The following is a 20,708-nucleotide window of genomic DNA, read 5'->3' as shown; positions in this document are numbered from 1 at the left end:
TCAGCCTCCAGTCACTCGGGCACGGAGACGGACCAACACTCAACGACAAGTCCCAGTCCTGCCCATGGCGCCCGCAGAGAGCATATATGGCTGGCCCATCTATCGTCCAAGGCAGCTCTTCCCCAACAATGACGTGTCCATAGTGTGGGAAGAGCCAGCCTTGTACGACGACGTATGCCATAATCGGCCTCCGATACCGTGCGGCCATATGCCTACGAAGCAAACAAAAAATACACCTACACAAGAGGCTGTTGTTGCACCGGCTCCCGCCTGTCCAACAAGACGACTCGTCGACAGAGAGGCCAGCTGAAGGGGGCTTGACCCTGTACTCCCTCCCGTGTGAGCATTCCATCGGAGCACCCAAAACCGACATGCTCCGACCTCAACTACCCGCCCGTCACTTAATAAACATGCACACACTTGACTTATTCAGATATACTGTACATTACAAAAATATGCTGTCTATACTTGAAACTTGTTCTCCGTCTCGTCCAGCCCCCTGCGTACAGCACCGGCCCCTTGAGTCCTTGGCTGGTATACATCTGATGGTACAGGCCAAGGTCGCAACCATTTATTACTCATCAAATAGTCTCCGACGCCGACCCCTTGTCTGGCACACCACAGCAGCTAGGCAAACCTGTTGTCCTATTCAATGTCGCTGCTGTCCGTGAAGTAATCAAACTCATCAGGCTTGTTAGCCTCCTCGACCTCGTCGTCTCGCTCGATATGCGGGTTGAGCGGTCCCCGTAAAGGACTGGGATAACGCCGGCCGAGCTCCTGCAATTCTGCGGTGCGTTCTGCGTTGTCTTGACCTGATAACAAGTCAAGCATGCTAGTCGTGTCGGGCCCGCGACGCGAGTCCTCCAAGCTGTCGAGCGTGCGGCTGCCACCGGGTCGACCGCCGAGGCGCTGAACAGCAGCAATGGGCGCACGCTCAATCGTCGCCTTCTTCAGCTTCTCTTCTAAAAGAGACTTGCTCTCCTTGGGTTGCGTATCATCAAGCAGAAGAGGTCCGCCGGTAGGCTTCTTGACCGGCCTGTATCGCCCAGCCGGGAAGCTGATGTACTTGAGCTGGCCTGGCAGAACCCTGCTCATGTTCTCCAGCTCGTATCCAACCTTTTCTTTTTCGGGCTTCTTCTTGGTTTCACTAGACTCCTTCTCCTCGCCCTCCTTGCCGCTGTCCTTGGGCTTCTCCTCATCAATATCCATCTTATCACCGCCGCTCTTGGAGGGAGTAGGGTCAATATCCATACTCTCCCGGCGCTGAGCGCGCTCCTTCTTCTGAGCTCTGCGCTTGGCCTGCGCGGTTGTAGATAGGATGGCAGTGGCAATAAGTGCGGGGCCCTCTTCAGTCTTAACTTCCTGCTCAGGCGGGTAGTCAAAGAGGCTTTGACGAGTGGCGCAGTGGAACTTGAAGTCGGGAATCTCCAGGTCATGATCCAGCCCAATAACAGCGGTGGGCGAGAAGCTAAGAGACAGGAAGTGCGTAAATGGGAACCAATACCAGTACTGTGTAAAGACAGCCATGCCAACAATACCAGCCATGTTGAGGTTGCCCGACTGGGTTTGGAGACCGATGGTACAGTTTCGGCCACCTGCATCAATGATACCAAGTGCAAGCGCGGCACCAAACTTGGTCATTGCGTCCTCATGGCGATCGCCAGAGACCTTCTTTAAAGTTTTGCGGATCGAAGCAACCTTGGGGTTCATCACCTCGTTCTGCTGCACCATGATCATTGCAAGAGAGATGAGAGCACCCTGGCGCACGAAATCAGTAGGGTCCTTCATCATGGGCTCCAGAAGATCGATGGCCTCGTCTAGGCCAGTGCCGGCGCATGAGATGCCTAGGGCCATGGCAGAGCCGTAGCGAACATGGGGGTTGTATGATTCGGATAGAAGCTCAACCATGCGAGGCACGCTGCCAGGCTTGCGGAAAAGGATGAAACCCAAGCTCATGACAGCGATACGACGGACATCATCATTGACATCGCTGACTGCTGTGTGGAGGAGCTTTCTTATAGCCTTGTTGCTTCCAGTACCACAATAAGCCATGGCGACGGTCATGATACCGCCGTAGCGGAGAGTAGGATCAGGGTCGTTGAGAAGACCCTCGATCAAAACGTCAGCACCTTCCTGGCGACCGTACATGATGAGAGCCATGCCAAGAGCGACACCACGAACGATCTTTTCATGGGTAGTTTCATGAGCATAAGTGATCATATCCTCCAGGGCCTTGACATTACCCGTTCCCAGCATGATGAGACCCATTGCGACACCAACGGCTTCACCGTTGAGGGCAGAGTCCTGGAACAAAACGTCTCTGAGTTTTTCAAAAGTTTCCTGATCGCCAGTGGCCATACCGGCAATGCCTAGACCTAGCGCACCACCATGCTGAACAACTTCCTCTTCTGCCTGATTAAACTGGGTCTTGAGGAAATCTAGAGCATCAGCGCCGTGGTTGGCGTGGATGAGACCATATGCGTAGAGAGCACCACCCTGGCTGAAGATGGAGCCACTACTGAGGCCACCCTGCCGGGGAAGGTAGGGCTCAAGCAGCTTGCGGGATTGCGACAAGTTTCCACGGTGGATGACACCAAGCGCAGCAGTGGCCGTGAACTTGGACCAATTAACCGCCTTTCCCAACCACTCGAGGTTGTCTCTGAAGAACTTGTCATTGGTAGTTCCTTGATTCATGAACGCGTTGCAGAAGGTGACAGCCGTATGGAAGATGGAGTTGCGACCTTCCAGACTATCGCGGACCTTGTTCAGAATACTAAGGTCAGTGTGATTATTGCGGTAGAGGAACTCGAGGTTCAAGCGGATCGTCTTGGAACCATCGAGGATGGATCGAATGTTGCGGTAAACTTTGGCGACTTCCTCAGGAAGCTCATCCTCGGGGGATTCTTGCCGGTTCTGAATAAGGGATTCACTCTCGGGGTTGCTTTCGTTTTCCTTGTCCTCCGTATCAGCACGCTCTCCAGACGGAAGCGAGGAGAGGACTTTGCCAAGAAATTCTTGTGTGCCGTTGTCGTAGAGATCAAAGGCAATTTGGTAGGCATTGGCGATAGATGTGCGGTCAGCTTTGGCGACGAGCGCCTGGAGCATAGTGGAAGCTTCTTCGTCGGCGTTGAGGTAGACGGCGCATTTGGCAATAGAAAAGTAGTCGGGGTTGGGTAGTTCGTTGAGGAGGTCAAGGATAAGCTCCAAGATCTCAGTGCGGAAGCTTCGCTCCTGGACAATATCCATGCATACTCCAAGCGTATACTCCAGGAGCTCCTCTGCAGGTCCAGCAGCACCATCGTTGGACTTGGCAGCTTTCTTCTCGTCCTCGTTGGCGCGCTTGATGACCTTGCGGAGAATATCAAGGTTCTTGGATTCGATGGCGATTCCAACGACTTGGCGATAGCGCCCCTGCTTTAGACAGCTGTCAAAGAGGCGCTCGATGATTCTCTGCAGGGCCTTTTCCGTAGCACGGTCTGGAAGCTGGGCAACAGATCCAGAGCGGCCGTCTTTGAGGGGAAGCAGAGAAGCCTCAATGGAGGCGTCGTCGAGGGCGGCGCGCGATAGTAGAGATTTGGGGGGCAGCATCGTCTGCGAAAAAGGCGTGGTGGGCGACATGATGGCATTTTCTGAGGCATGAGAGAAGGTGGTTGTCAGCTCGGGAAGACCAATATTCTTGGCCGTCTTGGGAGTGGCATGACGGGCCGCGGTAACCGAGATGTACTGGTCGATGCACTTTGAGACAATGGTTTCTTCAAACTCGCCGGGGGCGTCGAGCTTGAAGAGATCGCCGGCAGCCAGGGCGAAGACCATGCTATCATTATAGGCCTGGAGATGATAGTAGACCTTGGCGAGCACGAGAGCCGCCAATTGTCGCTCGGGGAAGGATTCGTCTTCGTAGAGAGCTTCACTGTGGTCAAAGGGTCAGCAAAGGAACGGGGGGAGGGCGGGTGGCGAAGCCATAAAGGAGGCATACATCTGGCTCAGGGCGTTGGCAACCTCGGTCCAAATGGTGTCAATGTCATCATTCAGAGTCTGGAGGGCGAAGATCTTCAGTTCAGGCTCCTCGTCAGCGAGAAAGGCGAGGACGCCCGTTGCTGACACGAGGCCCGGCATGGTGAGGCGCTTCGGACGGGATCAAGCGCAGAGGCAGCGAAGAAAAAAAGAAAAAAGGGGACTGGAAAATCAAGTAGGAGAGTATGGTAAGACGAATGGATGAGATGAGCAGCTGGAGAGCCGTGGAGAGTTGATTGAGGAGGCTGTCGCGGTGAATGGTGAAGAATGTTTTGCGCAGAGCAACGAGCACGCACAGTTGCACAGGTAATCCCGAGCCATCCACGTCAGGCACAGCTTGCCTAAACTTGGCGCCTGGAGCTCTCTAAAAGTGAGACCCACTTGTCTTACCGGGGAGTGATGAGTAAGAGGGTAGAGGGTGCACGTGACTTGAAAGGGCTACAGACGCGGGACCTTTGTCAAGGTGTGGTTAGCTGGGTTGGTCGAGGTAGTGAGCAGGTATTCATTGCCACACAAGCTCGAGAAGCCTGGCCAAGCACTACTAGGTAAGTAGGTACCGTTGCAATACAATCGGCACTAAAAAGGAACTTGCTAGCTACTAAGATACATTGTTGTTCAACGCCAACGTCCAGGCAGCATGTCCTGGGTGTCCTGACACAAGGCTTTCATGCCTGGGTCCATGACATGACGGATGAATTGGCGCAGCTCGCCAGGTTAAGCTTAAACATGTGTAAATATCTCAATAATCCGTAGTTTCTCAGTGCATTCCGTTTCTAACTCTTTCATCTTTTAAACCCGGAAACAGCCACCCTTTGCTATCGGCGCTTTCCATTTTCGATGCGCAATTGCTCTGGTTGGCCCTGGCAAGTGGGCCACTGCAAGGTAGCAACACGTCTCCCATCTGGCGCAAACGAATCTCGAAAGCGGCCTGGGGAAAAAAAGTAATCGTCGACTTCGCAGCATCAATTCAAAGCCCAACACCCCAAGCCAGCGCGCCGTATCCCATCGCACGTTGCCCTGGAGAAGACGCCTCTCGGCCGGCAAGAATCCTTGCTTCTCCTTTATTTCCAGCGCTTCGCTTGCAACCCTGCTCGACGCCTTCCGCCCGCCCAACAGCGCGCGTCGCCCCCGCCGACGCAGTGTTCCTCAGTGTTATAATGATGCGCTCTGCCATTCCCACATCATCGTTTCGTTTGCGCATTTAAACTCGGTCTACACCATCGATCGATTTCTTACCCGACTATCCGGCGTGCGGTTCATGTGCGCCAGGCCTTGAGTCAGGTCGGGTCTCTTCATCGCGACTCCTGCTCCCCTCGAGCGCCCACTGCGCAATCGCGTTATCGAATGACCTAGCGACGAAACATCAAAGAAGCGATAATGGACCTTCGTTCGGTACTCAACACTTCCGATAATGGGGAGCGCTCTGCGGCCAAGGCACCGCCAACGCCGCAGCAGCAGCAGCATCCCCAACCCCAACATCCCCAGCAGCATCCTCGCCAGCCCCGTGGCCCTCCGTCAGCCAATGCGCAGTACGCATATCAAGATTTTCCTCATCATCCCGCTCCTCAGCCGTCACCTGGCAAGCCCGGAGGGCCGGAATATCAACAGCACAGTGGCCAGTACCCGCCCGGCGCGTACCCTCCACCGTCTCCTTACCAGGTCCAAGCTGCGTATCCTCCTCGAGCTAGTCACCCCGGTTCGTTTGCGGACCCTCGATCTCCTGGCAGCGCACCTCCAGTACAGTCGCCATATCGTCACTCAGTGAGCTCAGCAACTGGTCCAGTGCATGGTCCACCTCAAGGCTACTTTCCAAATCAACCTCCTCACGAGATCCGAAGCCCCAGCCAACGACATCAGTACCCTCCAGCGCAGTACCAGCCTCCGCCCCATCACGTTCACCAGCAGCACCAGCGTCACGGCAGCCATCCTCCTCCGCAAGCTCAGCCGACGACACCATATCTGCCACATCCCTCAATTCCTCAAACACCGCCAATCGGGCACCCAGGGCAGCAACACGGTCAGCGAACTCATTCCGCCCAGTCCACGCCAACACCGACATCCGCTCACTCGCAACATCCATACGGCCCGCCATTCTCTCAGGGCAGCCCTGCTCCCCAGCATCAGCATACGCCGATAGAGTATCGTCGTCAGCCTTCACAACCTCCCGGCCCTCCAAGCCAACCGCATAGTGCAAACCCATCAAGTGCGAACTCGCAAGGACCTCCCCCTTTCAGTCAGCCCTCAAGTCCTTACCAGCACAAAATCTCCTCTACCGGGGGTGCTACTGTTGCACAAGCCCACCCGTCTCCAAACGGCCCGTCGCATCCACATCAACCACAACATCGTCTTTCTCACCCACTTCCTCCATCTCAGCCGAACCGCGAGTCGCCGCGCCCCGAAAGCGCGAAGCGCAGATCGACAAGCGAGCGAGATCACAGCATGTCAATCAGTCCCAAAACACGGGTTGGATCTTTGCCAAGCAGTACCGACCACCGCCCATCTACCTCTGAGGGCGACTCCAGAGCAGACCAGTCCACGAGAATGGTAGGTGTTAAGCAGGAGCAACCTGTCGCTACACCCGCGAAGCGTAAACTGGATGATCGCAGCATGAGTCCCGGCGAACTCGAGAATAGGAACTCGAGACCGCCCCCTGGGGAAGTCAATGGGCAGACGAACGAGCCACAACGGGCGGCGCGACATCAATTTACACCAGGGACAATCAAAGAAAGCCCTACCAAGGAGGAGGCCGTCAACGAAGATTCCATCAACGAAGGATCGGTCACGAACGGGACGGTCAACGATGAGTCGACATCTACGATTAAAGAATCAGCGACGCCTGAGCCGTCAGAACCAGACGAAGATGTTGTGCGCGTGTGTCGGTCAGAACCTCCTGTGTGGGCACTCAGTCTCCGCACACTAGGCAAGGCCTTGCCAAAGAATGCAAACTATGCTATGCCACATCGCCCTCACTCATCGGCGCCAGGTAACGCGAAGGATTCTCGTAGCACTCGCACGCCGGTCGCTGCGGAAAGCCGAATCGTCGCTGCGGAGAGCCGAGCGCAGTCCCCTTCTGAACTTCCGGGGCCACAAGAGTTTCTCGGGCCCTGGGAAGCCAGCGTCACTGGTGTGAAACCATACGAAGAACTGTCACGAACCGTTGCAGATTTCCTCTTCATCCACGTTATTAACGCTCAGGATGCGCAGGAGATCAACAGCAGAGGCATTGAATTTGAAATTGAGGCAAAGCTGGGGACTCTGATTGACAAAGACACAAATCATCGCGTCGAGAAGGCCATTGTATCAGAGTGTGTTCTCCGTGACACTGGTCGGGTGGCGTTCCAGAGTAGCATGACTGAGGTAAGCCTAACAATTGTCTTGTGCAGTGTGGCACAATGCTGACATGGAGAAAACAGACGCACCACAAAGCATTCAACGAATTTCTCAACAACGTTGTTATACAAACGGATCCACGTTCGGCGCATGGGAAGAAGCGGGTGCAGGTGCACTACAAACACCGCCGTGAAATCGACAGGTACTTTGAGCTCCCGCTAGACATGCAGGCGCGCATCCCTGGTTGTGTTAGATCCCGGCTGGGGACGCGCAAGAACGTCAAGGCGAGAGTCACGTACAACGAGAAAACTGGCGAGGTGCTGAACAAAATTGTCAAGGCCAGGGTGGCGGATATTGACATTCACATGCCCACGTGCCCCATGGACTGCCGCATCAGCATCAATCTCGAGATGAACTGGGACGGCCCCGTGGAGGAGCTGGAGCAGCTCGCGGGCGTGCAGACGTCAGGCGTCACTGACCGCCGCAAGGATCGCTTGAGCTACAAGCAAGGCAACTACCAGATTGACCTCACCCAGGTCACCATGCCTAGTGGGCAAGGAGTAAGCTACACAACCCTGCTTTTGCTACGTCCGTTTAAGACGGTTGCTAACACGATGTAGTCACGCGGTGACAAGGAGCACGAGCTAGAAATTGAAGTGTCCGGTGCGGCCGTTATTGAGCAGGGCCGTCGCGCCATGAGTGGGGAGGCGCATGGCTACCAGGAGCTTGTAGAAGGGTTCCTCGACAATATGCGCGTCCTCGCTCGCAAAGGGAAAGAGTTCCAACGATAATGTAGACTGTCAATAGACGATGCGGGCCCTCGGAAGGCTCGTCTGATTCTGTTTTTTTTCTTGTCATGGGTTTGTCTTGCGTCTCTGGGTTTGGGGTGCAGGAGAGGGAGGGAGGGTAGGGGTTACTATGGAACTTGATCCGGCATACCAGGCGCTTTCTTTTTCGTTAATTTCTCAACCCTTGAAATTGGAGTCATGAGCGCTTCTTCATCTTTACCTTTTGTATTATAAAAGAAGAGGCTGGTGTGGAGGAGGCGCAGTTTTCGTTTTGGATAACAAAATTCGTTTTACCTACACTCAACTGACTTGATACGGGTGAGCGCAGTGGCAAACTGATAGCTCGTACAAAATGGCCGGAAACAAGAGCTTTCATGCAAGCAGGGACTAAACTTTGACATGCATAGGAAGCATGATGGCTGGTATTGACATGACTCCTCCCGGGTACGGCAGATGCATGATACATCTCAGATGAAAAGCCCAGCCAGCAAGGGAAATGCCACGAGACAGTGCCCGGAAGTCAGGCAAGTAGGCATTAATTCCATCCGATGTCGATCCACAGACAGAAGGCCTCCATCAGGGAAGCATAAATTGGAAGGATACAAGCCCCACTCACTGCCCTTTCACCGGACAGATTAAAGACATGAAATATCCGCAAAACTGGACCTTGAACTATCTACCTTGTATCTGCATTGCTCTGCGGATGTGCCTTTCCTTCAGCCGCGCTGACGATGTGTTCAAGCTCCGTCTCCTCGGCACTAATCTCGTCTTCCAGTTCCTCAGGCAATGTCAAGTTGAGGAGCATGCACATGGCCGCCGTGATGGCAAAGCCACTCTCCATGACGAGCACGATGGCGTCATAAAAGCCCTTGAGAGACTTGTTATCGCCCTTGTACGTGAAGATGTGGGAAAAGTAGGTCGGCACGAGGGTAGCGCCGTACCCAAGCGACAAGCCAGCGGTGAGGATGAAGCGGTTCCGTCGCGTGAAAACAACGCCGCGCGCCACAATGGCGACACCGGACACGGCGACGGACGTGAAGAGAAACGTGGTCATGCCGCCAATGACGGACGAGGGAATGGAGACAATGGCCGCCGCAAACTTGGCAAAGACGCCCATGACGACGAGGAAGAAGCAGCAGGCGTAGCCGGCCCGGCGGTTCGCGCAGCGCGTCAGGGCAATGACACCATTGTTCTGCGCAAAGGTGCTCATGGGCGTCATTGTCATGAGGCAGGCGAGAAGGCCGTTGAAGCCGTCGGCCAGCACGCCGCCCTGAATGCGCGACTCGTACACGGGGCCGTCGACCTCGAGCTTGGACACATCGCACGTGGCCGTGATGTCGCCAATCGCCTCGCAGGCGCAGATGACGTACACGGCCAGGATCGGCAGCACCAGCGGTCCGTAGAGCGACAGCGGAAAGGTGTGCACCCAGATAAACGACGCCACCGGGGCCGCGTCGATGCCCGACCGGTCAAAGTAGCCGCACGCCGCGCCGATGACGCACCCGACCAGCAGGCCCAGTACAATCGACGTCGACTTCATAATCGGCGACCCGAAGCGCTCGCACAGCAGGATGGCGCTAAACACGGAGAAGCCGAGGCCGAAAAACTCGGCCGAGCCCCAGGGCAGCGGGTGCGGCGCGGCGACGGTCGGGCAGGCGGCGAAGAGGCCCGTCGCCGTCGCCGGGTCCGAGCAAGGACCGGCGCCGCCCAACCAGTCCTTGAAGCCGCTCTCGATGAGGTGCACGCCGATGAGCATGACGGTCGGGCCCGTGACGATGGGCGGGAACATCCGGAGCAGGGTGCGCGCGGGGATGAAGGAGATGAGGATCTCGATGAGCGCGCACAGGGCCGCGGTGCCGATGAGCGCGCCGTAGCCGCGCGGGCAGGGCAGGTGCGTGCCGTCGGGCGCGGACGGGCAGTACCCGTTGGCGTACATTTGCTGGAAGCCGCCGAGGGCGACGGGGATGAGGTTGAAGGAGATGCCGACGACGGAGATGACGCCGGTACCAATGTAGTAGCTGTTTGATCCGGTCAGTCGGTTTGGGGGGGGGGGGGGCTTCTACGCATCAGGCTTGTACTCACGAGGACTTGAAGAGCCGAAACCGGGTGATTTGAATCGTCGACAGCAGCCCGGAGATGATGAGGGCCGTCGAGACGAGGTACTGCTGCTGGTGGGCGTCGAGGTTGGCGCCGGCGGCGCCGCTGATGAGCAGCGGCGGCGTGATGATGCCGGCCAGCATGGCGAGCGCGTGCTGCAGGCCGAGCAGCAGGGCGAGCAGCACGGGCACGCGGTCGTTGAGCGCGAAGAAGGGGCTGCGCGAGGCGGAGCGGCGCATAAACGGCAGGTTGGGCCGGAACAGGAAGCCGTAGTCGTAGGCGCCGATGAGCCCCTGCTTCGTGGTAAAGGCCCGGCGCACGGCGCGGAGACGGGCGCCGAGGGGGCGGCCCGGCGGTGCGTGCGCCGGGGCGATGGACTGCGGGCCGTGGTCCTCGTCCATTGTGCTGCGCGGCCCAAAAGATGGAATGCGCTGTGAGGATGTGTGTAGATGGTAGGATGGGCTAGGTTAGGGCTCCGAGATTTGGAGGGGGCGGTTATGATCAGGCAAACCAGCTGAATCCTGGCGGTTGTTGGGGGGGCAAAACCTGCTGAAGCCGGAATCAAAAGAAGGATTCTATGAGAGACGAATTGTTATTCCCGCCTGGAATGAGGTTGAGAGAGGAAGAAATTTTGCAGGGTCCTGAGCGGGCGACTCATATCGACAAACGGCTGCATCCACATGAAGCGCTTTTAGCGTCAACGGGGATCCTTTGATGTGTAAGAGGACAATCAAAGATAACGGAAAGGCGTTCCTCTTTTCACGGCGCTTGGGTAGTGGGCGTGATTTGTTATCGCTAGGTGGGCGGCGGATGCCGATGGGCTCAGCCTGTTTTATCGCGGGAACCGGTGACTCGCTTCGCTGGTGGCGCTCAGCCCCGAGACAGTTTCTGGGAAGGCCAGGCATGCTCCCCGCAGCTAGTTCATCGAGAATACTCTTTTGATCCACCAATCATAACTATGGTACTCTCGAACCTTGAATGACGGTCGGGTGGAATGAGAAGCAGCAGGCTTTCAATGCCAACTTTGCAGTGAGCAGGAATTTTCAACCAATTCATACTTGCGCCAAAAAAAAAGGGAGGCGATTCGCACCCTGGGAGGATTGAGTCTAGGAGTCAAAATCGACCGTTTCACACACAGAGGTGTTCCTGCGCCATCCATCCTCTTGTCTAGACATGGAAACGGTATACAGCAAGAGGCTGGCCGCTCAATACCTCGGAGCAGCCGCGATAAGTCCTACAATCGCACCCCATACAACGAGGTATTTTGAAAACAGGCACGCTCTTCTATTGAGCCTTGACAGAAGTCAGAAATGTGGTCTCTGGGGGGGGGCTAATTGGGAGGACTGTGAATAACGCAAGCAAGAACCGGGACGCGCAGGCATGTGATTTGCTATTTCTGGCAGTATGCGTGCGGTAAGTGAGGACTTTATAATTCAGTTACTTGAAGGAAAAAGTCCAATGTGCATAACGTTTATTCGGGGGTTGCTTCTTACTGACTTACCATGTCACACTGCTACATGGATCAGGCTATGTGGCGTTGGCATTGTCCGCCGAATTTCTTTGTTCCTTTGCATCTTCCCACCTGCTGACTAGCCTTGCTGCCCAATCCGTTCTGCTTTAGTAGGGCACTTTTGTCATCCCCATCGGCAACTAATAAACGACGATGATGGGCCAGCCGGTCTTGTCTGTTCTCGGCAAAGTACAAGCTTCTTTCTGCAGGTAGCAGACTGAACGCGCACGCACCAAGAAAACGACGGGGTATAAAAGGCCAAGGGCCAAGATTCACTCTGCGAATAAGATCCAACCCCGCCGACCGAGGTTGAACTACTACCCAACCGTTTCGCCCTCGAAATCATGTCTGACAACATCATCGCCAAGGAGATGAAGAATGCTCCAAGAGCGGCCCCGACTGTTGAGGTTGTGCCAGGAGGAGAACCCATTTCCGTGATTTCACCTCTCAAGCCACTGAGTTATGAAGAAGCCGACGCAAAGATCCGCGAGGGTGCCGACTCCTTCTCTTTCAACGTTGCGGACGATTGCCTGGGCCGTGTGGATGTGGTCAGTCTTGGGACTAAACTCCCGTCAGAGGATCGTTGGGATGTCGGCGTTGTGAAAGGGACAGTTGGACAGGAGACACTGTATGCTGGAATCTACGATGGACACAAGTAAGAGAACACGGGCCTCAGAGATAGGGTCTGAGCCGCTGATTCTTTTCGCAGTGGGATCGAAACCTCTGAGTTCCTTCGTAAAAACCTCATTCCATACGTGGCCAATGCACTGGCTAGTTTACCTACAGAAAACGATCCTGCCAGCGTCGAAGACGCTATCCGAAAGGCTTTTGTCAGCTTGGATGACCGCATCATGGGTATTGCTGAGACGGCGCTTGCCGCAGGTCACCCAGCTGGCACAGCCGAGGTGCGTGTCGCCATGGCGCCTGCATTTGCTGGCTCATGCGCACTGCTTCTCGTGTACGAGCCCAGCTCTGCGACTCTACGTATCGCGCTCGCCGGCGATTCCCGAGCCGTGAGGGCGCAGTGGTCTCCAGAGCTCGACAAGCCGCTGGTTGACGTACTGAGCCAGGACCAGACTGTGTGCAACGAGCAAGAGTATGCACGCATCGCGGCCGCGCACCCCGGAGAAGCAGACGATATCATGGATACGGCCTCGCGATCCCTTCTGGCCATGGGGGTCACGAGGGCCTTTGGGGACCATCGATGGAAGTGGCCCGCCGAGCTGGTCATGCAAGCCCGGGGCAACTGCCACGGCCCGCGGCCCCTGGGCAAGTCCAAGACACCACCGTACATGACGGCGTCCCCAGAGATGACGACGCGCGTCGTCGGGCCGCGCGACTTTGTGATTCTCGGCTCCGATGGGCTCTGGGAGGCCATCAGCAACGAGGATGCCGTCGAGTGCGTGTCGCGCTGGGTCGCGGCGCGGCGCGCGGGCACGACGGAGAGGGTGGCCGAGTCGCGCGAGTCTCGGTACGATGTCAACGAGGACGGCTCTCTGAGCCGCACGGCGCGACCGGAGGACTTTGCCATTGAAGATTTGGACAACGCGGCAGTGTGTCTGCTCAAGAACGTTCTCGGTGGCAGGCACAAGTACATGGTGGCAGGAGCGTTAACGGCGACCCCACCGATCAGCCGCTATGTACGAGACGACATAACTGTGCAGGTGATTTTCTTCCAGGCCCCTTGAGGATGGAGTACATCAGGACATCTCGCCACAATTTGTAACGGGCGAAGTCTTGTCATGCCGATTTTATCACCTTGGTTGTCAGCAACGACAACCGCACGGGACAACCAATGTGTACATAAACAAGTCATAAGTACTGCCTTGATTGATTCATGTTGGAAAAGCTATCTAAATAGAAACAAACTGATTGAGCTTTTCCGGGATTCTCTAATCACTGGGCTATCGACGGCTGTGGGAATGTAATTCGCCCACACACTGATTAATGGAATACTCCTTTTACACTTACAATGTCATTGGTAAATCTACTGCCACACTCAACTCGCTGTCGCTTTTTAGCGGCCAACAATTGCCGATGAGGTTTCGGAAGAACGTGCGCGCGCTCAAAATCAATCACCATGATGCGCTGGGTGTGTGGGTTGAACAGCATGTTCTCCATTCTGGCATCTGTGTGCACCACGCCTTCCTGATGAACCGCCTTCATAGCTTGTACGGCGGAGTCCTCCAACGACAGGTCATCGCCTACCTGGCTGCGGGACAACGTTCGAAGATGCACGCCCGCCCACGACATGAAGATCAGGTAGACGATATCGACCCGGACGGCGTAAAAGTACATTCTGTCTACACTGCGCAGGTCGATGGCGCCAAGAAAAACAGGCACATGAATACCTTGGAGTGGTTCGAGTCGCTTATAAACCCTCTCTTCATATTTTTGAAAGGGTATATATATGACAGTTGTTCCTTTCCCGATGAAAGTGTATCCGTACGCAGTAAGGGATACTTGGAACAGAACGCCTCGAGCCCCCTCGATGTCCAAAGGCGTGATGCCATTATCAAGCGTTTCTCCTAGCTGAACGGCGAGCAGTCGCTGGAATTCGTCGTGGGAAATAGGATGGCGATTGCCTTGGTTTCTGGTGCCGTCGTTTTGGCAGTGACGAGCCAGGTTGGGGCAGTTTAAGTCGAGGTTTTCGCCCCTGACTAGACCGAGGAGACATTTCTGTGTACAGTAGTCGGAGTCTTGAGGTCGAGGTGGTATGTTGTTGTGGCTATCGCCGCTGTTGCGGTTATCGTGGTTATCGTGCGTACTGCGGTTATCGTGGTTATCATGGTTATCGTGGTTATCATGGTTATCATGGTTGTTGCGGCTATCGTAGTCGTTGTGGTCGCTGTGGCCGTTGTGCGTATCGCGCATATTGTGGCTATCACGCCCTTTGTGGCTATCACGCCCATCATTCTCCCCGTCGGCTCTCCTCTCAAGCCCATCATTCTCCCCGTCGGCTCTCCTCTCACGCCCATCATTCTCCCCGTTGGCTCTCCTCTCACGAATGCGGTTACCCCTGCGCTCTGTAGGACTGGAACTGGCATTGTCCGATGAGCCTGGTAGCCAGTCCTCGTCGTCCTCGTCGTCGCCATCGTCTTTCCATCGTCGTCTCACCGGCAGGCTGTTTCCCGACTCCGGTCCCCCTTTCCGCTTTATTCCTGTGATGGACCTGTCAACATCACGATAGTCACGGGGCGCGTGGCTGTTGGATTTGCTCGACGATGGTATTTTCGCGTCGGGACTGACTGTGCTTGCGGTGTGCCGGAAATCCATCTTCCACTTATTGAGCGCCTTGAACGCTTTCGAGCGACGATCTTGAACGATATGCTGGCGGTTGCCGAGGGCCAAGAGATGAAATGCCAGGTACTGGGCTACGGCCGTGCATGAGCGGAACTGGCCATGAGTTTTTATCTCGAGTCCAGGCTCGGCAAAATGGAAGTAGAGAATCTCTGGAGTGTCCCAGTCAATGTTGAGAAAAACAATAGTCTCGCCTGTCGTCAAGAGACTATAACGAAGTCCAGCTCTAATCATATAGTTGTAGGTTTGAGTAATAGCAGCAGCTGTAAGCTCCTCTGCATAGTGCTGGAACTTGGCATCGGCGTCTGTAGGGATTTTGTTCTTGCAGACGACATCCTCGAAAATGTCCATCGCTGGCAGTGTATCTAGGGCAGCGCGAAGTTGTACAGGGGTGAGCTTGTGCGGTGCCTTATACTCTGCAACAGCGATCACACTCCTTCTTTCGCGGCCTTGCTCGTCGTAGCGGTATACGCAGATTTGATCGGGATTCAGCTTGGGAAGATCTGTTTCCGGGTTCGGTGTCCTCGGCACCTGGACCTCGGCCTCTTCCGGTTCCTCATGCAGCCGCCGCGGGGGCGGAAACTGCTGGCGTTCTTGTTCGAGAACTTGGTAGGCTTCATCATTGATGGCTTTCATGTGATTCTCAAAGTTGATGCCAAAACCAATGCCTAATCTTTGTCGAAGAGGTTCGAGTTGGCTTAGCTCATGCACGATGCACCTGACTGGGTCCTCGACACAGTTATGAAGGAAATTTTCCAGCATCTTCTCATTAGCGATCGGCGCCTTGGAGACTTTGCTGCCAAGGATCGATAAGTAACTTCGATGGTCGAAAAGTCGCCTTTCAAGTGGAAAGAATTCGAAAAGAGTGTTCAGTATGCTTGTCTGCTCGACCAGAAAACTGGACCATGGTCGGAGATGAGCTGGAACGGCTTTGCCGTACGCAGTCAAGTTGCCTGTCGTGGTCTTGGAGGGGTCCGTCTCAACTGAGAGCTTCGTATAGACAAGGTTGTGGGACGCCTCGAGAAACTCGTCCAGTGTCAGAGGCTGAGTTTTCTTTCGTTCTTGATCGCGTTCGTTCTCGGCTTGCTTGATTTTCTCATCGGCTTGCTTGATTTTCTCATCGGCTTGCTTGATTTTCTCATCGGCTTGCTTGTTTTTCTCCTCTAGTTGCTTGTTTTTGTCCTCGGCTTGCTGGCGTAGCTCTTTCTCCTGGCGCAGCTGTTGCAGCAGCTTTGCCAGATCTGTTGGGTCGCTCATATTGGCGACAAAATTGCGAGTGAAGGAAAGTGAGGTGATTTGACGCAATAACGAACCGAAATGGTAGGGGCCAAAGTACGTCCGCGTCTTGAGATCTGGCTTCACGGGCGGGACGCCATTGCACAAAACAAGTGAACAAGGGCAGGCTTCGCTGGACGAAGCCAAGTTGGGCACATCTCCCTGATCCAACCCGATTAGGAAAGGATTAATTGTATGTCCGGCTAGAACCTCTCCCAAGGCTGAGTCAGCCAGTTGGGTGGGACCCATCTGAGAAATAACATCTCGCTTGGCCAAGTTTACAGAGTAGACCCAGCGCTTCCGAGATGGTGTACTAGCCAGACCCCGGCACTCCCGCCATGGCAATCAAGATGCGTTTCTGAGGGATTGCTTCTGCCGTTCTGATGAATGCTCGACTCGCTTCCGCAGCACCCTTGTCGTCTGGGCCAAGTCATGCTCCATTTTCTTTGTGAAATAAGTTACGCTAAATCTTCAATCGTTGCAGTGCGGTTGGGGAGGGATGCATTCCTACCCGCTAAATACAGCCAGCAGCGGCAAGGAATTATGCAGATTCTATCCGTGCTCTGTACCAGTCTCGCAATACAGTATTCCGGGGACGGCCGCAGGAGCAATGATGTAGAGTTGGTAGTCCCGGAATACAGTCGTCCGGCAGCCACCATGAACTGTGGCCATATACCCATGAACCACTGCGATGAAAATGATTGGACCGGAGTAGTTATCCGCACAATAGCGCGTATGGCGCTATTACACTTGTAATACCCTATATGTAACTACATATCCAGTAATAATATCGTCAATTGAGACAGCTACGGTGGGTCGGGCAGCCCAAGGCCGATTCAATATAAATACTATTACAATGCATGCCTGCGGGCTTCTCGCAGTTGACGGTTCCACGTTGTGAATATTACGCGAATTGTCATTTCAAGACACGTCTTCTCCCCTCGTTGAGTTGTCCGGCCGTCCGGCTTCACGAGACCTAGCCGAGGAAAAAGTTGGCTCACAGCATATGGATGATCTTCAAGTCAACCGCGATGGCACGGTTCTGGAAACCAAGTACGCTGGTATGTTGTGCTACAGCCCAAAAAAATCTGAGAGCTCTGTGTTGACACTAGGATATACAGCACTGGGTCGGTGGGCTACCGTCAATGTATTTTGGAAGGCCATGCTCTTTTGCATGATCCTCAATTGGGCCGCGCTCGATGACGGTGTCAGTCGGCTCATGCAACGCTCATCACTCTCACATTCCACGCTCACATTTTGACAACAGTTTCAACAACAAATCCCGGGAAATGTCATGCCCATGCCAGCCTTCGTCAAACAAATGGCCAACACGGTGATCGACGGCGAACCGGCTATCAGCGCCCAGGTCATTTCATACTTTCAAGGGTTCGCAGAAATGTCCAGAATGTTCGGATATGCACTCGGAGGCATTCTCGCCGACATATGTGGCCGAAAGTAAGCTTTGCAGAAAAATAAAATGCATAGATGATGTTGTCTAACGTGGGGGGCAACTCAGAGGCACCATGTACATCTCCATCGGGATCCTTTTGGCAGGATCCCTAGCGGAAATCCTCGCGCATGATTGGAGGTCTTGGCTTGGAGCCGCCTGCCTCATTCGCTTTGGAGTTGGCTCGACAACAAGCTGCCTCATCACCTACGTTTCAGAGATTGCGCCCTTTCAGATTCGTGGTCTTGCGGTTGGATCCTACCAGCTGTTTCTCGGCGTCGGGCAGCTCATCAGTGCGATTGCAGCCAAGATCATGACGACGTCGAATCCTCACCAATGGAAGTTCTTGATTGCCACCGAGTTTCTATTTACTGGTGTTGGTCTTGTCCGTATTGCGCTCTCACCGATTTGACTGACATGCGATTAGATCCTCGCGATTGCTATGCCCTTTGTTCCGGAGTCGCCTATTTATCACGCTCGAAAGTACCGTCATGATAAGGCCAAGAAGTGTATGTTGCAGCTGTATGGGAACGTCCCTGATTATGATGTGGTAAGCAGTCACATGGACTCGTATTTGAACGATCAACGTCTCATCACCAACAGGAATACGAATACAAGGTGATCCAGCACGGTATTGAAGTCGAAAGGAGGCTTAACCACCTTCTAGAGGGAGTCACGTTTTGTGACTTATTCAGAGGTGCAAATTGGAAGCGAACCGTGGCAGGAGCCGGTGGCATCATGGCACAACCACTATCTGGTGCACCAATTGTTTTCACCTATTCCACGGTAACAATTCCATGAAATAACAGCAAGGGAGACGCTCACTAACAATAAATAGTACTTTTTCCAAGTGGCGCACCTCGACGACCCTTTCTTGGTGACAGTCGTCACGTACGTACGCCCGCTATCCCTCCCTCTGTGAACCCGGGGTAGTACTATGCCTAACGTGTTTTAGCTTCATTCTGCTCATCGCAGGCATCTTGGTCTCTCTTTTCTTGTGTGAGCACATTGGCAGGCGACCGCTGTTAATCGGGTGGGTTTGCTGCCTTGCTCTTCGCGTGCGTCGCTAATGTGTCGGGTAGTGGATGCACGGCCATGCTTTTATTCAACACTGGCCTTGCAACAACAGGCTTTTTTACGTCGCAAGCATCTGGAAAAGTTGCATTGGCCATGCTGCTACTGTGGGTTATATCTTACGGGCTGTCAGCCGGGCCCCTTGGCTTCGTCGCATCTGGCGAGGTGTCGACCCCTCGACTCAGGGCCCTATCAACGTCGTTCAATTTATTTGTCTACGGTGTTGTTTTGTAAGTCAGCTAGATAACATCACCCCAACAGGCCCTGACCAATACAGCGTTGTTTTCCAGTGGACCATCCCGTACATGATCAGCCCCGACGAGGCCAACCTGGGTGTAAAAGCCATCTACGTGTGGGCAGGCGTTTTGGTCCCGACCATCATCGTTCTGTATATATACTATCCCGAGGTATGTTTTCTTGAGAATTTTTATACTAGCAGTTGCCTGATCTAATACCTGGCTAGACACGTGGACGTACCTACCTCGAACTTGACGAGCTCTATGAGCGAGGAGTTCCAGCGCGGAAGTTCAGTAGCACTATTACCCAATCCGATCGATCCGGCCGCAAAAACGAAGCCTTTATGGATCGCGCGATAAGGCCATCGCACTAATACTGCCAAATCACATTTATGAAAATGCTGTATTTTATTCACCGTTCAACAGCCTCCAGGTGTGTTGGCGGTGTGTGCGATGCTTCGAGTTGAGTTGTCGAAGGGCTTGGTGCTACCCTATAAGACGACTATTTGCTCGTTCTCTATTCGGTGCCTGTTCCTTTCTCTGTTTTTACCAAGTTTTCATAAAATCATTAGCTGCCCGGTTTTGCGCGCCGGCTGGTAATCGTTTGTGTCTACGTCGTTGCTGTACTGATTCCTTATAAGTTGTTTTACATCGGGGCTTGGCTGGAAAAGAATAACTACCTACCTTCTGTGTAGTTAAAGCAAGCCTTGGTCCCTCCACATCCAATTCCTGGCTGTGCTGTGCCACATCACCAGCCACAACCAAAACCTGCACGTGCCACACAGTCGAAGCTCCAAGCAACAGCTCGACTTACCCACTTTCGGCGCCGTCAACCCGCCGCAGCCTCCGCCTGACAAAGGGTTGCCCACGCAACCGCCCATCGTCACCTCACGCCATCTCGAACCTCGACTACAGTTCAACGAAACGATCAAAATCCCGACCTGCCACTCCATACTCTTCACATCTACCGAAAACATGGTTGTAAGTAGATTGCCTCCCCCATACCCCCTTGTGGCCGCCCTGTGTCTCACGGAGCTTGCGATCCCATCGCGAAAAGCGGCTTGAAACGGGCACCCCATCCGTCCTGACGCACGTCTCCCTTCCTCTGGAATGACTTGTTCACGCAGCCCATTTCTTTCCTTTTGGCTTGGGGCATCTTGTCTAAGACGGTCTTCCTTCTCTTGCAGCTCCTCAACCTACTGACGTTTGGATTATGGTCCAAGGTCGGACGATTGACGCACTATGCCTTTGACGCTGTCCTCAGTACGTGAACAACCCGCCCTCCTTCCCGCAGAAAAAACATCTAACAAATGCACCGCAGTCTCTGCATTTCTTGCAGGCATGAAGCGATCGACCGGCTTGACGTAAGTCCCCAACGACAACCCCCCCCCGCTGCTTGTCTGCCCGACGAAGATGGGCGACCTGGGCTAATGAGATAGCGTGAGCAGCTTCAAGACGGAAAAAGTCGCGGGCGAGAACAAAGAGGCCAACAAGTGGATCGACAAGTACCTCGGCCTCGGCGAATGGGTCATGGACCAGTCCGTGGCCATTGCCGGCTCGAGCAGCTTCTTTGAGCGCACGCGGTAGATACCGAGGGGCGGGCGGCCCGGAACGGCGCAAGGAGGACATCTTGGGAC

At 54.5% G+C, this 20,708-nt stretch overlaps 6 protein-coding genes across 6 annotated transcripts; 3 read left to right on the top strand and 3 right to left on the bottom strand.

The window, feature by feature from the left end:
- Positions 1-645: 645 nt before the first annotated feature.
- On the bottom strand, positions 646-4,116 carry CCM_06044 (26S proteasome regulatory subunit Rpn2, putative; the record flags this gene model as incomplete). The annotated part of the gene is made up of 2 exons (XM_006671187.1): positions 646-3,910; positions 3,977-4,116. 2 exons carry the CDS (start codon positions 4,114-4,116, stop codon positions 646-648), a joined length of 3,405 nt encoding a protein of 1,134 aa, XP_006671250.1.
- Positions 4,117-5,391: 1,275 nt separating this feature from the next.
- Positions 5,392-8,135, top strand: CCM_06043 (mRNA capping nucleoside-triphosphatase, putative; the record flags this gene model as incomplete). The annotated part of the gene is made up of 3 exons (XM_006671186.1): positions 5,392-7,371; positions 7,428-7,904; positions 7,965-8,135. The coding sequence occupies 3 exons, from the start codon at positions 5,392-5,394 to the stop codon at positions 8,133-8,135; spliced, it is 2,628 nt and encodes an 875-aa protein (XP_006671249.1).
- A 673-nt stretch (positions 8,136-8,808) lies between these two features.
- Positions 8,809-11,134, bottom strand: CCM_06042 (purine permease; the record flags this gene model as incomplete). The annotated part of the gene is made up of 3 exons (XM_006671185.1): positions 8,809-10,150; positions 10,215-10,660; positions 10,898-11,134. 3 exons carry the CDS (start codon positions 11,132-11,134, stop codon positions 8,809-8,811), a joined length of 2,025 nt encoding a protein of 674 aa, XP_006671248.1.
- Positions 11,135-12,083: 949 nt separating this feature from the next.
- Positions 12,084-13,427, top strand: CCM_06041 (pyruvate dehydrogenase, putative; the record flags this gene model as incomplete). Its single annotated transcript, XM_006671184.1, has 3 exons — positions 12,084-12,394; positions 12,449-12,644; positions 12,705-13,427. The coding sequence occupies 3 exons, from the start codon at positions 12,084-12,086 to the stop codon at positions 13,425-13,427; spliced, it is 1,230 nt and encodes a 409-aa protein (XP_006671247.1).
- A 256-nt stretch (positions 13,428-13,683) lies between these two features.
- On the bottom strand, positions 13,684-16,296 carry CCM_06040 (Protein kinase-like domain; the record flags this gene model as incomplete). The annotated part of the gene is made up of 1 exon (XM_006671183.1): positions 13,684-16,296. The coding sequence occupies one exon, from the start codon at positions 16,294-16,296 to the stop codon at positions 13,684-13,686; it is 2,613 nt and encodes an 870-aa protein (XP_006671246.1).
- Positions 16,297-17,320: 1,024 nt separating this feature from the next.
- CCM_06039 (MFS alpha-glucoside transporter) lies at positions 17,321-20,658 on the top strand (the record flags this gene model as incomplete). Its single annotated transcript, XM_006671182.1, has 14 exons — positions 17,321-17,375; positions 17,436-17,521; positions 17,582-17,769; positions 17,831-18,137; positions 18,189-18,311; positions 18,365-18,547; positions 18,600-18,652; positions 18,844-19,065; positions 19,113-19,242; positions 19,299-19,360; positions 19,857-20,052; positions 20,199-20,334; positions 20,393-20,435; positions 20,511-20,658. 14 exons carry the CDS (start codon positions 17,321-17,323, stop codon positions 20,656-20,658), a joined length of 1,932 nt encoding a protein of 643 aa, XP_006671245.1.
- Between the last annotated feature and the right edge of the window lie 50 nt (positions 20,659-20,708).

Source organism: Cordyceps militaris (assembly GCF_000225605.1).
Source record: "Cordyceps militaris CM01 unplaced genomic scaffold CCM_S00004, whole genome shotgun sequence".
Classification (NCBI taxonomy): Eukaryota; Fungi; Ascomycota; class Sordariomycetes; order Hypocreales; family Cordycipitaceae; genus Cordyceps; species Cordyceps militaris.
Note: the sequence above shows the minus strand (reverse complement) of the source record. Positions and strands in the feature narration are given on the sequence as shown.